The sequence below is a fragment of the Carex rostrata genome, chromosome 13 (genome assembly GCF_964058835.1).
Source record: "Carex rostrata chromosome 13, lpCarRost1.2, whole genome shotgun sequence".
In the NCBI taxonomy this organism is placed as follows: Eukaryota; Viridiplantae; Streptophyta; class Magnoliopsida; order Poales; family Cyperaceae; genus Carex; species Carex rostrata.
The window spans coordinates 179,734-196,306 of NC_135930.1; the positions used below are offsets into that span (position 1 = coordinate 179,734).

Here is a 16,573-nt window from a genome sequence, read left to right on the forward strand (position 1 = left end):
GTTCGGAGAATATTCCCAGTGTGTATATTCACAAAGGGTTTCAAAATTGCTCTAACCTCTTCGGCATTATCATCTATTAATTACATTACTAGTGATTGAATTCCAGATTCCTTTACCTTCGTTAGGATCAATATAGGTTGATGCCGGCCTCTTTTTGGCCGTTTGATCAAGAATCTTTCAGCAAACTGAGGCCGAACCAAGCACAAAATATTGTACAGCTCCATGAAATTAATTATTCTGAAATGGGGTGCCTGAGAGAATGATCCGCTTATCCGATTTTACCTTCCCTAGGGTTTTCCACAAACAACTCCTTGCATTTCTCGGTGTGTGCCCTTCATCAAGTACAACTAGTCCTGGCCTTTCTAGTAGAACCTTTCTTACCTTAGCATCCTCCTCGGTTTTGCACCGCTCAAGTGTTAGCTTTGTATAAAGGCCATAACTCACCCCAAGGATACCATTGCCTTTATTCCAGGTACACAACTTCACCAACCGGGTCAACTTCTGAGAGCGTTTCCCATTTCGTACCAGTTTAATTTCTTATCTCACTGTCTTCCTTCCCGGTGTACTCACTTGTGTTTAATATGTGAAATGGAATGTTAACGTTCCATTTTTTAAATTCCTCCTCCCATGTGTAGAGCATCCCACGTGGCGCAATTATAACAGGCCGACAATCTGGAAAGACTTTCAAGTAGGTTTGGATGAAAACAATGGCAAGCCGGGTTTTTCCTGTGCCGGGTGCATGGCACACAACGCATCCACCGATGACATCAGTGGGGGGCCCACTGCGCAGGGAGTCGAGGTCAATCCCTCCGGCCAAATTGTTCCACATAAACTCCATTGCCTCGCGTTGATGTGCATACATGGTGGAGAATGTGCTGGGAATTAGATCCCACACTGTACCATTTAGGGTGTTGTAACATAGCTTAGCCTCCTCACTGGTTTCCTCATTTGCACATAGGTTACCGTTACTATACTGGAGTGGGTTCCTTGCCTCAGAGGTAGAGACTCTCCATGCTGATTTGCCAACCATGCTAGTAGCCTGAATTAAATGAAATTCAAATAATGAGAAACGTTTACTAACTAATTATGTACCATGATACAGGAAAAGATAAAAAGTGGTTGGGGGCACAAGTAAAATTTATAAATATGCAGTTCATATAGGGTAGAAATGCTCATCTTGTGAAACAAGAGATTATTGATTCTACATGTTATTAAATATACCACACTGAAATGGTAAAAGTATTGCAAGGCATATGCTAATCCTAATCTGGTTCACTATAAAAAAATTAAAAATAAAAGAGAGAATCTTAAGTAAAGAATCACCCGCATATTGGAACTATATAGTTTGCTATATTCTCTCATTATTCCAAATGAATGTTACTAACATGGCATCACATATTCTGTTCATAATACAATTAATAGACACACCTTCTAGTAATAAAAAAGGACAAAAGCAAATGCAGATATACCATGGCAGGGAGGATGTATCTGATTTCAATGCTCACAAAGGAGCAATTCTTGCAAATAACCCCAATTTGTTCATCTAATATCAAATCATGCCGTCCATTTGGGCAGTACCCATTAATATCAGAAGTCTGATCCCATACTGCACCTTCATCTAAATTTAAAACCTACAAAATGTAGAAGAAAAAAGTTTACAAGGCAGTTTTATTTAAGTATGAGAAGTCCAATGCATGGGTACAAAGTTTTGAAAAATTTCGAGGTATTAATAAAAATTTCGGCCTTTTATTATTGTGAAGAATTTCATTGAATTAACTGCAAATTATGTAAAACTAAACCAATATTTAATTATTCGAGTGAAATTTTAGCGGTGATTTGCTCCTGAGCCATGTTTTTTTCGTAATATTATAATTCTAGCATACATTTACTTCATTGATGAATCTAGTGATATTTTCCAAACTGCTGTCTAAACAATACAAAATAAAATTACAGACATATTTTATTTTAGATAGTGTCTTGTATTTTACTTAATTTGAAAAAGATTTTACCTTTTATTAAAAACATAAAATTTCAAAACTTGAATTTTTTTTATGGAGGACAAAATCACATTAATGTATTTCAAAACTTGAATTTTTTTTTTATGGAGGACAAAAAATCACAAATTATTCAAATTTAATTCGATCAAAGTTTGGTCAACTGAATAATTAGGTGATCGGTTCGACATCACAAAAAAATGAATTATTTGAGTTTAATTCGCAAATCATGTGACTATGGATGTAAGAGTGACTTGATTAATTAATCAATGAGGGATTTTTTGACAATGCTTTATTTGAACTAAATTTAAGAAAAATTCAAACAAATCCAAACAAAATAAATTTGTAAGTTATTGTACATATTATAGATGACATTCAAATTTCATACAATTTAAATATTGTTTGATAATTGATTAACGATCAATAATTATTACATATCGTAATAATTTTAGATCAATTGTATGTTAAAATATATCAAATTTTATCATCTTTACATATATATATATATATATATATATATATATATCTAATATGGTATCAAGGTTTAATATGAAACCCATGTTCTTCCTTATTTGAATATTGTTTGAGAGTCGTGATGCTGTCTCATTCTATGTTTGACTCAATGTGGATGTAACTATGGTTGCTAGCGTATAGAAACAAACCAAAGATAGCACTAGATTAGAACAGTAGTCTATAAATTATATTCAAATCAGAACTTGGGTGAAACAAGAGCGAAGGTTTACCGGTCTATTGAAGTTTTTCCGTTTTGAATGACTGCACCTTGTCATATATCAAACCAAGTATAGATGTAGAGTTCGAGCGCTTTCTCAAAATGAGCCTTCTTTTCCAAAAAATGGGGTCAATGCACATTTTTTGGAAAAGAAGGCCCATTTTGAGAAAGCTCTCGAACTGTACATCTATACTTGGTTTGATATATGGCAAGGTGCAGTCATTCAAAACGGAAAAACTTCAATAGACCGGTAAACCTTCGCTTTTGTTTCCAAATTTCACAAAAGATAATCAAATAATGGTGAATTGTGCTTTTCTTGTTGGGTTGGTATGTGCACTTGATTTTTCAAAATGGGCCTTCTTTTCTCAACCTGTGCATTGAAAAATCAAACCCAAATCTATATCAGTTGCCAATAGCAGCCACAAAATCTTTCACATGCAAGCTCTAGCACTTTTAGTATTTATAAACTACAGGTTGGTCCTAGCAGTTCAGGTGCCAAGTTGTACTGGTTAAGTCAAATCAGGTCTAGGTCCTTTTGGGTTATTTGGGTTCAGGTCAAGTAGGCCTAGACCATTTGGAAGGAATTCGTTACACAAGGGACCACTTGTAAATGTTAGGTAATAAATATGGGGACCACCTGTTGGTGTTACTATTCATGAAACTGTTCATTCACCGATCCAAAATTAAGCTATAAGATAGATTATACTAGGCAGAGGCCTCGCATTGCTTCGGCAAATTTTTTCGACAAATTTAACTAAAATATACAAACCTGAAACTTGGAGACAAGACGAAGTAATTCCAGTTCAGAAAAGAAATAGGTGAAGGAAACGAAACAGCTCCAATCGCAACTGTCAAATTGAAAATTAAATCAAAACAAAGTATCCAACATTGAAACATACAATTTATAACGATAACTCGTACATAAATATAATACCTTCCAGAGAAATAAATAAATACGAAATAGCAACATACTTGAAATTTTATGCACAGTAAACCTTGCATATTTAATACCTGAACGGTCTATCTGAGTTAGTCACCCCTTCTCTCCTTTTAAATTACAGAATAAAGGAGAAGGGGAAAAAATAGAAATTTAAAAAAAATTAAGCAAACTGGTAGAAAACCCTAAACCCCAAAACTACGCACAGAGCAGAAAAAAGAGGAAAAAATTGGTTTTTTAACTAATTAGAAGCTGATCTTGAATAATATTTATAAGAAATTTTGAGAAATTGTCTGATGAAGTGTGAAGTTAGAAAAGGTTACTTATGGATGCTTCAATGTTACACAGATGAAATTCTCAATATCTTAAAGGTGTAGGAGTTTAACAGACTTCCTTTGCTAGCAAAACACATTATAAGCAGAAAAATTGGGGTCTCGGTTGCAACATTGTAAGAAATGAATGTATAGTGAGCCAATAATATACCAGAATTGTAAGACAATATAGAGAAATAATAAATACCAAAAAGTGACGCATTACTGAATCTGAAGGTTCTTAAATGCACCGGCGTGTGCATTGTGAGCAACACCTACATTTTTAATGTACATCAGGCAACAAATTATTGCAGGAAAATATCCTTTTGTCACCTAGAAAACCTCAATATATTATATATACTCATGAAAATTTGTGGATGGTCATGTATAGCACTCGCTCTTATTAAGAGAAGTCTCATCCAAAATAGACTGAGCATTACATAGCTAGTGATAACAGCACCATTTCTCATTTTTCCAATTCAACATCTTAGGGTACTTGGCACATGACATTTAACTATTAGTCCACAACATATATCCTTTAAGAGCGAGCAGTTTCTCTCCCACTCCTAATGATCCCAAATTAAGCTAGACATCAAGCCAAACGAAAGATAGACACGGCTTTGTCACGTAAAAACAAGTTTTGAGCATATGGAAAAGACAAGAGATGCTTTAGCAAACTTTTGCTTGACTTAGTATGACATCAATTTAATTCCAACAGGTGGGTATTGTTCGCGTATAATCTCATGAACGCCGGGTGTTAATTTTAAACATGCGAGTTCTATGTAGATTTGATGCAAATATGATGGAAAAGGTGCCTTCCAAAAAAAAAAAAAATAGTATCCTATTAAAGAAATTATAATAAATGACTCACCAACACAGAGACTAGCCCATTTGTGGAGGTGACAAGATCCTTGCGCTGGCCTAGAGCCTGAACTCTGAGAACCAGAAATAGTAACCACCCAAAACGGTACCGGTCCGACATCTCCTCATTGCTAAAACCATTTGCTTCATTTGTTACAAATAGCTCCTCATATGCACGCCTGTAATACCTGATAATATATAAATAAGAATTAGCAAGTGAGGATATTGTCCTCTTTACACTTTAGTACAATATGCTACGCATAAGTGTCGTGACAATACATACAGGCCTATGACACTTGTGATGCTTTCCATGTATGAATAGAACCACATCTTGACAGGAAAAAAAGGGAAAAAAATATAACCACATCTTGACAGAAATAACTCAATTACCCATGGGCCGATCACCAAAAGTTTCAATTTAAATTTATATAAAAAAAATAAGATTACCGGCTTAGTAGGCTCAAATGGACAATATTGGCTTGCATCTCCTCCAGCTACGGAAAAGGAAAAGAAAAATTGATGTTTTGTTATATTAATTGTTAGTTATGGAGATATTAGGGCATTTTTGGTACCATAACAGTTGATTCTGGTAAAATACTTCACTAGGATGGGTACCAAATCAAAACAGGTACAAGTTTGGAGTCCAATTGATATCTATTTGTTTTAATTCCAATGACTTCTTTCTGTTTCCTTGAGGTTATTGTCTAGCAATCAGATAATTTCAGGGTAATCCATGTCAGGTAATTGTACAGCTGGCTGAAAGAAGGAATTTGTTCAATACCTCGAGTCTCTTCTGCCAATCAGAACCATGGAAGCCTATCAAAATATATCCGGCTTTGAGACAAAACTGACGAAACTCTTTGAAAAAATCTACAATGCTGTTAAATTCAGATAAGAGACAATTTTCAAAAATTAGCAAGGTCGCATTATGTCTTTTGAAAGTTATAATATCATACAGAAAGTATGGAATGAAAAGGAAAAATCGACGTCAAAACAAAAAAATTACCAATATGATACAACCCTGTTAAAATATGAACAAAAACAAAAATGAGAGAGGGAGGGAGGGAGGGAGGAAGAGAGAAATTACTTGAGCTGAAACGCCTTCACAATCTGGCAGAGTGTAACCGTAGCCTGGTTTTCTTTCTTTGACCTCTCTTTGGTTAGCTTGATCACACAGTGCACAATAAATGCCCACCAATATTTCTCCATCTCCTCTGGCTACACATTTGCAAAGGAAAAAACACCAGATTTAAATATGGAAGTAAAATAATTCATCAACAAGAAAATAAATCCAAGTAGACAAAAGCAAATCTTATGATTAATTGGTTTCTCCTTACTTGCTAAGACTACTAAAACCCAAATTGTAATTTTTTAATGATATAGATGGCTTTGGAGTTCGCATGATTCACAGTAACAACTAACATTTTTTTGGAACTGATTGAAAATTAAAAAATTTAAAGCCCAAATGTAAAATCAGTGCTATAGTGTATAGACCCTAGATATGAGCAGATGTTACATTTCAAATACAAAAAGGTATATATATATTTTTTACCAGTCCACTCCCAAATGTAGATAAGCTGGAAGTTAGTATATGTTTGGACACTCCATATAGGTGCATAGCTTCTGTGATCATGCTCTCTTCTAGCTCTAGCTTGACCTGGATACAATTGGATCAACAACAAAGTTACTAATGATTAGCGCAACAGAACCTTCTTTTGACAACTAAGCCTCAGTTTGTAAGAATTGTTGAATCAACGTGTTAGCAAAATTAACCTCAGTGGTCCTTAATTAAACCTCTGTGATCCATGTACAATAAAACTCACCTGGGCAATTAAGATTCTAGTTAAAGCAAATAGCCTCTATTGTTGTTATTTTTAGTAATTTGTCCTCAACAGTACATCCTTTCAGGTACTGAACACTAAACAAACCATGAAAGATTTTATTTTCATCAAACCTATTCAAACTGGCACTTGAACCAAAAAACAGAAGTTTGCCATCCATGTGCAATAAAACTCAGTTGTGCAATTAAAATTCCAGTTAAAGCAAATAACCTCATTGTTGTTGTTTTAATGTAATTTGTTCTCAACAGTACCCTCCTTTCAGCAACTGAATACTAAACAAACCATGAAAGATTTAACTCTCATCAAACTTAGTCAAATTGGCCTGTGAACCAAATCACTGGTGGTAGGTAATATACCAGCAACTAATTCATGGCGATTTAAAAGGCCATCATTTTTCTTTTATTTTTTTAAATATGAGCGCTATTTCAGGGCATAATATCTCAGCACTTGGTAATTTACTGAAAAACCCATCCGAAACCAATTTGACAGAAAATCGTTTTTCTAACTATCTAGCAAGCCTCAGGTTTAGCGTTAAACCCTAAACCCTAAGCCTCAGGTTTAGCGAGAGAGACCTTGCAATAGCGCAAAAATTGGGCCTCCATTGCACCAACGGTGACCTTAGCAGCCTCCAACTCTACGGCCGGTGCGGCGGCTACTTCACGGCGCTGGCTCAGATCGGGTCCCTCTACGACCGGTGCGGCGGCTCCGTCTTGGTGCGGGAAAGAACAACGATATTGAACTTGAGGGGCTCGGATCGGCCGGTGCGGCGAACGCAGTGAAGAACCCTTTCGAAATGGATTTCAAAAAATTTCGCTAAGTCCAGGGTTCCTTTCTAGTGATTAGAGTGCCTATCTTCTGAGATATCTCAACTTTTGTGGGACCGACGTATTCGGTGCCTATTCGGGGGTGGTGTAGGGGTCTGTATTATGTGTGCTTTGAGATTCGTGCATAACATATTTAAACGGTTGCGATTTTCCATAAAGTCATGCAAACTTTGAGATATCTCAGAGGATACGAATTATGCGTTAAGAAAAGTAAAAGATTTTTTAATGAACTAGAAAGATTAATTTTTTTTTTAATTCCATAGAAGGGAGTTAATGAAAATTGTTTCTATAATTTCTTTTTTTAATTTCATAGAATAGAGTGTTTTTTAGAGAGAGACCTTACAAAGAGAAGAATTATTTGGAGTTTAGATGATATGAATTATTTGGAAATAAATCTAATGTTATTCGTTGAGAATAACGGAATCTTGTTATTTCAATTGTTGGAATCGGAATAACTGTTATGAGGAATAATAGCAGATTTTAGCATCAGGAATCCATATAATAAAGAGAGCAAGTCTGCCCCAGCTCAGTTGACTCGACAGGTGAGAGGTGAAAGGTCTTAGAAGGAATTGCAAAAAATATTCAATTTCATAGAAATAATAGAAAAAATTTCAATTTCATAGATAAAATTGAAAAAAATCAATTCTATAAAAGAAATAAAAAAATTCATTCCATAGAAGATAGCAAAAAAAATTATATTTCATAGAAAAAATTAAAAAAAATTAAATTTCATAGAAGAAAATAAAAAAATAAAATTCCATAGAATAAAATGTAAACAATTGCTGCATACAACCTTAGTTTTTCAAGTTATGCACCAAATTCAATGCATATATGACAAAGTTGTTGGGTTTTGACTGTTCAAACCCATTGATTAAGTATGTTGGGGTTTTGACTGTTCAAACCCATTTATATGCTTAAGGTGCGGAAAGAGTAAAACAAAACTTTTACATCTATCTTAAGTTACGGATTAAATGAATCAAGAAGATCCGTTTAATCCTATTTACAGATCTACTCCATAATTGATTTCTAAAACATTAAATCTATTTATCAATTAAATAGATTAATATAACATGTTTATACCTTGTTTCCAAATCACAGTTGGAATGCAGACCGAGCGAGTAGAGCCTCGCCAGGGAAGGAATCGACTCGGAGTATCACACGTGTGATACCTCTATTGGTTATCCACCAGGACTAACCAAAGAACGGTTTATTTCTTTTGCCAGAAAAACTATAAACCGCGGAATTCTGCAAAAGCACTATTCACCGAGATTTTTCGTTTGATCAGATTCACTAATAAATCAAATCTGAAATACCGCGAAAATTCGATAAAACACTACTCACCAATCCGAAAAACCGTAAACAGAGAAAGAGAGAATTAGTGAGTTTTCTCTTTCACCTATGCCCCTCTATAAATAGGCATTTGAGGAGGTTCGCAAAAGATCGAAATACCCCCGAAGTTGCCAAAATTACCAAAATGCCCTTTTGGCATTCAAATTTGATTTTGCAACTTCATATTGGTTAGATTAGTTTAATGGATTCTAAACCCATTAACCCAAACCCATTATGAATAGTAAATATCCAAATCAAATATGTATAATTGTCATGTACAATTATATTCGTCTACGATTTTCGTTTGGTAATTTTTATACAACATGTCAAACACGTTTATAAACTAACCAGTGTTTCTGTTTGTCATTCTAAATGACGTACAATTAATTATAATTAATTATACCAAGTATAACTAATTATAACCATTAGTTTTTGCTTTGTCATTTTTAACATGACAAGTATAATTTAATTATAACACGTATAATTAATTATAACCATCTTAATATTGATCATAACCAATTTATAATCAATCGCAATAAGATTCTCCGATTATCTCCTATATGGTGTGACCCAATAGGATCTGTGTTATGTTGGTAAATAGAATTAAAACTGTTTTAACTTCTATAATCATAGGAGGCATCTGGCAGTATACACTATGACCATCCAATTACATAGATGATGATGTACTGTACATTATCACGATCCAGTAAACAATTTACTTGTGTCAGTTCTTCTGTCTCATAGCTATCAGATCAGTTTCAAGGTAGATGTGTGTCATCCTTGCTAGCTGTATCTTTTCTTGATCTTGAGCAGATTATCAAATATAATTACTCTTGTAATTATACTGCATGCAGATAATCTAACTCTATCAAGGGGCCCAGTGATGCTATAGCTCGTATAGAGATACGAGGGACAAATAGTATTCTTGGCAGACTATCACTTCCTCAGCTAAGCTATACGTATGAAAATGCTACCGTTATGACTGCTTTTTACGGACAGCGTTAGATAACACTCACACACACATATTTCTTAGTAGGAACGATAAATACCTCATACTGTAGAACTTGACACTGAATGAAAACATAAATGACACGAACACAATTCTATTTAATGTTTCATTCGGGGTCTGTCAAATACCATGTTCCTAGAACATGTATCTATGTGATTAAAATGACATCTCGTGTCAGGTGGTTTGTAAAACTTAACCATCTTTTAATCCACATGCTAACCTTATCGCGGTAATTAGTGTTCCTGCTAATTACTTTGGTCAGTGACTTTTAAGAGTATATATTATCTATATTATGGAGTTTCACAATTTCAATCATGAACTCGAAATGATCCATAATTTCAATAATACTCAAGACAACAAAATGATAAACATTCAATTCATGAACAAAGCTTTATGATAATTTATCGTATTATTGACTTCTAGATTATTACACTAACAAAAGTATGCAATATGGATGTTATGTTTGATATTTCAAATTATGTTTCTAGACCCCCAGAGTTAACTAGTAATCTCTGTATGTAGCGCTGCTCTTCATAATGAACTGCATGCTTATTTTGATTAAATTAAGATTCTTGAACTATCTTAAAAAGTATAAAAAGTAATACGCAGCAGGCAAATTTAAAAGTTTTGCAATGACCGATCTTGTTAAAAATGGAGCAGTCAAGCTAAAAAGTTGTATTTTTTTAATGGGAAAATTGCTGGTGTACCCATAAAAAATTAAAAAATTGCCAATTTACCCATCAAAACATCATAATATCCTATTTACCCATTCAAACTAAACATCATTTCTTTTATCCTCATTTCTTAATAAATATATTATTTATCTCTTATTAAAAATTAAGTTGACTATTTTACCCTTATCTACTTCTCTGAGCCATGGTTATCTCGTCCTTCTTCCCTTTTGCTAAAGCTCTCTTCAAAAATGAGAATACTAATTGGATCAAGTTTGATATACCGACTCTAGAAGGCAGAATAATACCTTGAGATTGGAATTGCCCCAGAAATTCCAACATCGCTCCTCTTAGTGACATGCAAAATTATAGGTTGATGACTAAACCTAAACTCAAAAACAATAATAACAAAATTTGCTTACAAATTAAAGTGATGGGCAAGCAAAAAGAAGAAATAAATAGAGTTAGTAGCCTTGTCTTCAATTCTTCTCTGATACCACTTGAGGACTTATCCCGCATTTCACGCTAGATACATAGCACGATCTTGAAGCGGCGATGCGGCTAAAACCAAAGTACCGACTCGCCAAGTGTTAGGCTCGCCTACCTTATACGTTGCACGAGTCTAGAGTTACTAGGCTTCTCGAATGGCACAAATCTCGAGGCTATTCTCTCTCTCTCTCTTTCTCCTCCTCCCTTCTCTGATATCTAATAACTTTCTCTCCTTTTCTTTTGAAAAATAGTGGTATTACCACCGATTTCATATAAATCAAGCATACCTGATATGGTACCTAAAATAGGTACCAAAATCAAATATGAAAAGTCATATATCAAGTCACCACCAACAAATATAAAAGCATACAAGTAGAGATAGTACCACATCAAAATCTAAAATAGAAACAAAATGATAACTAAGCAAAGTAAAAGTCTAAAAAAAACGCTTATATCCTAGGAGACTAGTAATCCAATAAATCCTCATCCGACATCTCGTCTCCAGACATATGATCTGGGGGGTTGCCGGCTCCAAGAACTTGGGTGGACTCCTCTTCCTCTCCCAAGATCTGATCTGGAAGGTCCTTAACATCACATGGAAGCATTAAACTTAATTTTAAGTATGAATTGTCAAAGCTAGACTTACACCAAAAAGTAGCTAAAGAGATTATCTTAAACCCTAATGATTTAGCAGAAATGGGAGTAGTATTATCATTAAAAATAACTTTATTTCTTTCTAACCATACATTTCATAAGATAGCTCCCCGTAACAATTCTACGAGGAGTCTATCCTTTAAGGGGATAGAAGCATCAAGTAACCATAAATCATCTAAAGAATTATATGTAAAGGGGAATGAATTATATGTTGCAATCCAATCCCATATTAAGCGTACATATGAACAATGTATAAATAAATGGTCAGTACTCTCATGGTGGTCAAAAAATGCACAAGTCAGATCTCCTGGCCAACTCTTTTTTGCTAAGTAAATGGTCAGTACTTTCTCTCCTTTTCTCCGCCATCCCTTTAGCATTCCTCTTTTCATTGTTCTTCTTCGTTTCTATTAGAAATAGAAACCTCCATTCTTTCCTTATACACTGGTTAGTTGTATAAATGGAGACGATTAGGGCATGGAATATGGTTAGGAATTGTTTAATTGGAGACGCTCGCTTCTTAGCACGGGAAAAAGGGAAGCATGTGCGTGAATCAGATTTCATGTACACCCGGTCTACCATTCAAATCTCTTAGAGCATCTCCAATCCAGCAACTGAAATTAATTGCTAAATTAGCAATTATAAAAATTTTAAAAATTAAGCAATCCACTCTTACATTGGTGCAATCAACCAAACAATTAAGAATTAAACATTTGACCAATAAGAATTAAACATTTGGCCAACTCATTTTAAAAAAAAATATTTCTTATTAAGCAATTCTTTCCAACAATTGCTAAATAAGCAATAGCCATACAACCCAGCAATTACAAAAATAATTGACACATCAGCATAAGCAATTACTGTTGGAGATGCTCTTAAATTACTAAAAAAAACATGGGCTGACCGCCTCACCGTGATAGTCATTTTTTGTGCTAGATCCATCGAAGTAAATAAATATAAACTGTAGCAATCAATCTCGGCCATGTGGCACGACACGTCCTATTATTTACCGCCAGCGATCAAGATTATTGAAAATGGGGGGAAAAAAATGGACCCTGTCTCACAAATAACTTTGTGATCCAATTCTCTCATTTATCTGAATGCAACAGACTGGGTTCCAAACACCGGGAGCAATAAGAGATTGGGTTAAACAAATCAAATTTATTTAATTAATTATCATTCTTAATTTTGATTAACATGAATTCGGTCATTTGAATTTTGATTAATTAAAAGCATCATATCTACATATTTTTAATACTGGGAATAAAAGTTTCGCATCATTTCGGTCTATTTAATTATATTATTATAAAACTTTTTAGACACATTTACAGATCAATTTAATGTAGTACAAAAATATTTTGCAATTTAGATTAAAATTTGAGGGGGGGGGGGGTGGCGGCTTACTACAAAACAACAAATATTTAATTTCACAAACTTTTATAGTATGATTGAGATTGCATAACTTATCATGAGGCGGGTAAGTTTTGAACTATTCGAATGCTCCAATGTAGGTGTTGCACGGAGAACATCACATGAGATTGAACATAAAAAAAAAACTTTTGTTGTGAATTTGTGTCACTATAAATGTTAATAAACGTAACATGTAACAAATGCATTTGACTCGTTATACCGTTGTAATTTACTTGCTACACGGTAGCTAGATTGTAAAGAGAACAATACAAAAGATACTGCCAATTAGAGAAGTCTGTGTAAATTGAGAAATAATATTAAAATGGTACAGGAATTAAAACAACAGTATTTTCTATCGTGATATTCAAATAATATAAAAAATTCTGTCCGACAGCCATGAATATACTTTCTAATTTTTTATTAATAAAAAATAAATAAAAATATTTCGAAATAAGGGTAGTTTTTTATAAAATTTTGACATATATATAAGAAGAACAGAATGATTTATCTCATTCAACTAATTTAGTAAATTAAGATCCTAAATCATCAAAAAAGAAAGCGAGAAATAAATTACGAATAAAATCTGCGGTATCATCTGCGGTATCGGATCGTGTATAATACTTTCAGTCGAGTCACAACCACTTATTCAGACTTTATCCAGCAATTTTGTTCATAGAGCGGGCATTACATTAAAAACTGTCAAATGAAGAAAAACTAAGAAAAATCGAATAAAATCCCACATGTTCGATGCCCTTTCATAAATAAAGTACATTATTTAATAAAGTCAATTGTTTGTTCAATAAATCACGTTTGTCATGCGTGTCGCAAATTGATAGAATTTAGGCGTGTCACATGTGGTGAGCTTTGTACTAGGACAGCTTCTGCCCGGTTTTGATTCAAAAAAAACAAAAAAAGAAGTTGATAGGAAATCCAGTTTGATCAATTGCTTGCATCGGTTGAGCCGACATCAAATCTTCTCATTTACTGTATGCATTTGTTCATAAAAAAAAATGAATTTCACTAGTGGTCCGAAACTGTTCAATGAAGGTACTATATTTTTTGTAAAACCCATAATAATTGGAATTCGGATCCTACCTGGTACCGGACAACCGAAATTTTTAAACATACCATAGTTCAAAAAAAGATAAACCCAAACACCCTTTTTTTGAAAAATTTCGAATTTTGACACGGCCGCATCCCGAGGGAACGGCCACCCTGTTTTCAGTTCAAAGTCACATGAAAAAAAAGCAAAAAAAAAAAAAATGGGCCGCTGCCCCTAGATGCGGCCCGCAGAAAAGTGGCCGCATCTGGGCGATGCGGTCATGTCAAAATTCGAAAATTTTCAAAACCGGGGTGTTTGAGTTTATCTTTTTTGGGATGATGGTATATTTAAAAATTTCGGACCGGACAAGGCATTCTATTAGAATTAGTAGATACGAACCGTTCTTTTAACTTTGCACAAATTTTAAAGGGACTCTTTACAGTCGAAGAGACACCGGATTGAGTTAGACCGTAAAGTTATGAGTCTCACTCTCCAATAAATGAAAGAATATTTGTCCTAACAATAGCCTGAGGGCTGAGTTTTTTATTTTTACCCAAAAAAAAATTATTTTATTAAAAATAATCAGGTTTTGAGTGGAATTTTAAAAATATTTAGGCCGCACATTTTTTCCGCGCTCCGTAATTTTTATTCTGGGTCGCGGAAAAAATTCGCGCTCCGAAAATATATACATATTTTTTTATAATTTTTATTCCGGGGCGCGGATTTTTTTCACGGCCCGGATTTTTTATTTTTTATAATATATGTATATGTATCTATAATATAATATATGTATATGTATATATATCTATAATGAGGTAGTCTACGGTGAGTTGCAAAGTAAAACGCGTTTTTACTTCACGCTGTATTTTTATTTTGAAAGTCCAAATTACCGATCCGAACCGTTAGATATTTAATCCATATTGAAATGTGCTTGGAGACCAAATTTTACATTTTTTTGGAATATTTTTACTATTTATTAAGCATTTTTTTAAATTGCTGTTTTGCTGTGAACAGTAAAAAACAGTAAAATTTTCTGGACCATCAGATCAGCGACTTTCAAAATTGCTTAATAAATAGTAAAAAAATTCCAAAAAATGTAAAATTTGGTCTCCAAGCACATTTCAATATGAAGAACAAGATGAACGGTTCAGATCGACGTTTTGAACTTTAAAATCGCAAAATATGAGCGTGAAGTAAAATAGTCGCTTTACTTCGCAACTCAGCGTAGCCTAGCTCTATCTATAATATAATATATGTATATGTATATGTATCTATAATATAATATATGTATATGTATATGTATATATAATATAATATATGTATAATATATGTATATGTATATGCATCTATAATATAATATATGTATAATATAATTACATATAATTATATATAATTAAGGTTTTTGTATAATTAAAGTTTTTTTTTATAAACTCAATTTTTTTATAATATATGTATAATATGAGGAGGGTTCAAATGCACTCAAATGCACTCTATTTTTCAAATCATTTTTCTCCGTTTTCAAAGTCCAAATAGTAAATCCGAACCGTTAGATGCGATCTATATATTAAGATGTGCTTGGAGACCAAATTTTACATTTTTTGGAATTTGTTTACTATTTATTAAGCCATTTTGAAAATCGCTGATTTTACATTTTCTGGACCATTAGATCAGCGATTTTCAAAGTGGCTTAATAAATAGTAAAAAAATTCTAAAAAATGTAAAATTTGGTCTCCAAGCACATCTTAATATGTAGATCGCATCTAACGGTTCGGATTGACTATTCGGACTTTGAAAACGGAGAAAAAGGATAGGGTGCATTTGGGTGCACAAAAATTTGGGTGCATTTGAACCCTCCTCGTATAATATATGTATATGTATACAGTATATATAATATATGTATATATAATATAATATATGTATAATACATGCATATGTATATATAATATATGTACATATACATAAGCTTGCATACCTGGAAAGAAAATGTTAGTGACTCATTGTAAACTGATAGACTAGCTGTTAGCTTTAACACCACAAATGACCTCTACAATCATGAATGTGATGCAGAGGATGATGGAAATAGTAAGCTTGAGCATTGAAGCCCGGCGCTCGTGCAAGTTCTTGGTGTAGGAGAGGACACATTTTTCTCCTTGGCATGCTATGCTATCACCAGTTATAGAATGTTAGTTTAGTATAGATGAACTAACATTTATATGCCAAACCGTTGGTGACATTTATAGATGAACCAACATTTATAGGAAAATATAAAAGTTATGCTATCTAATTCAAATTTTATTATGCTTATTTTACTGTACATGTTGGGCTCATCTCGAGAAATTCAGATTTTATTTTTCAGTTTTATTCCAGTAGCCCAAAATTATAGGTACAGCCCAATTAATTTTCCTTTTACAGCCCACAGAACCTCAGCCCAAATTCCTTTTTCCTCCTTTCCGGCGCGATTCATTTTTCTTCCC

The 16,573-nt window shown here is 33.6% G+C and overlaps 1 protein-coding gene and 1 pseudogene across 2 annotated transcripts; both read right to left on the bottom strand.

Moving 5' to 3' along the window:
• Window positions 1-529: 529 nt before the first annotated feature.
• LOC144564377 (SNF2 domain-containing protein CLASSY 3 pseudogene) lies at window positions 530-1,957 on the bottom strand (annotated as a pseudogene). Its single transcript, XR_013514615.1, has 3 exons — window positions 1,952-1,957; window positions 1,470-1,631; window positions 530-1,039 (listed from the first exon to the last, which is right to left on the bottom strand). The product of XR_013514615.1 is annotated as an SNF2 domain-containing protein CLASSY 3 pseudogene (transcript).
• Window positions 1,958-2,857: 900 nt separating this feature from the next.
• Window positions 2,858-7,501, bottom strand: LOC144564556 (retinoblastoma-related protein 1-like). The gene is made up of 9 exons (XM_078314155.1): window positions 7,247-7,501; window positions 6,386-6,490; window positions 5,921-6,051; window positions 5,615-5,711; window positions 5,281-5,327; window positions 4,844-5,021; window positions 4,181-4,247; window positions 3,494-3,572; window positions 2,858-3,094 (listed from the first exon to the last, which is right to left on the bottom strand). Exons 1-9 carry the CDS (start codon window positions 7,274-7,276, stop codon window positions 3,070-3,072), a joined length of 759 nt encoding a protein of 252 aa, XP_078170281.1. The 5' UTR covers window positions 7,277-7,501; the 3' UTR covers window positions 2,858-3,069.
• Between the last annotated feature and the right edge of the window lie 9,072 nt (window positions 7,502-16,573).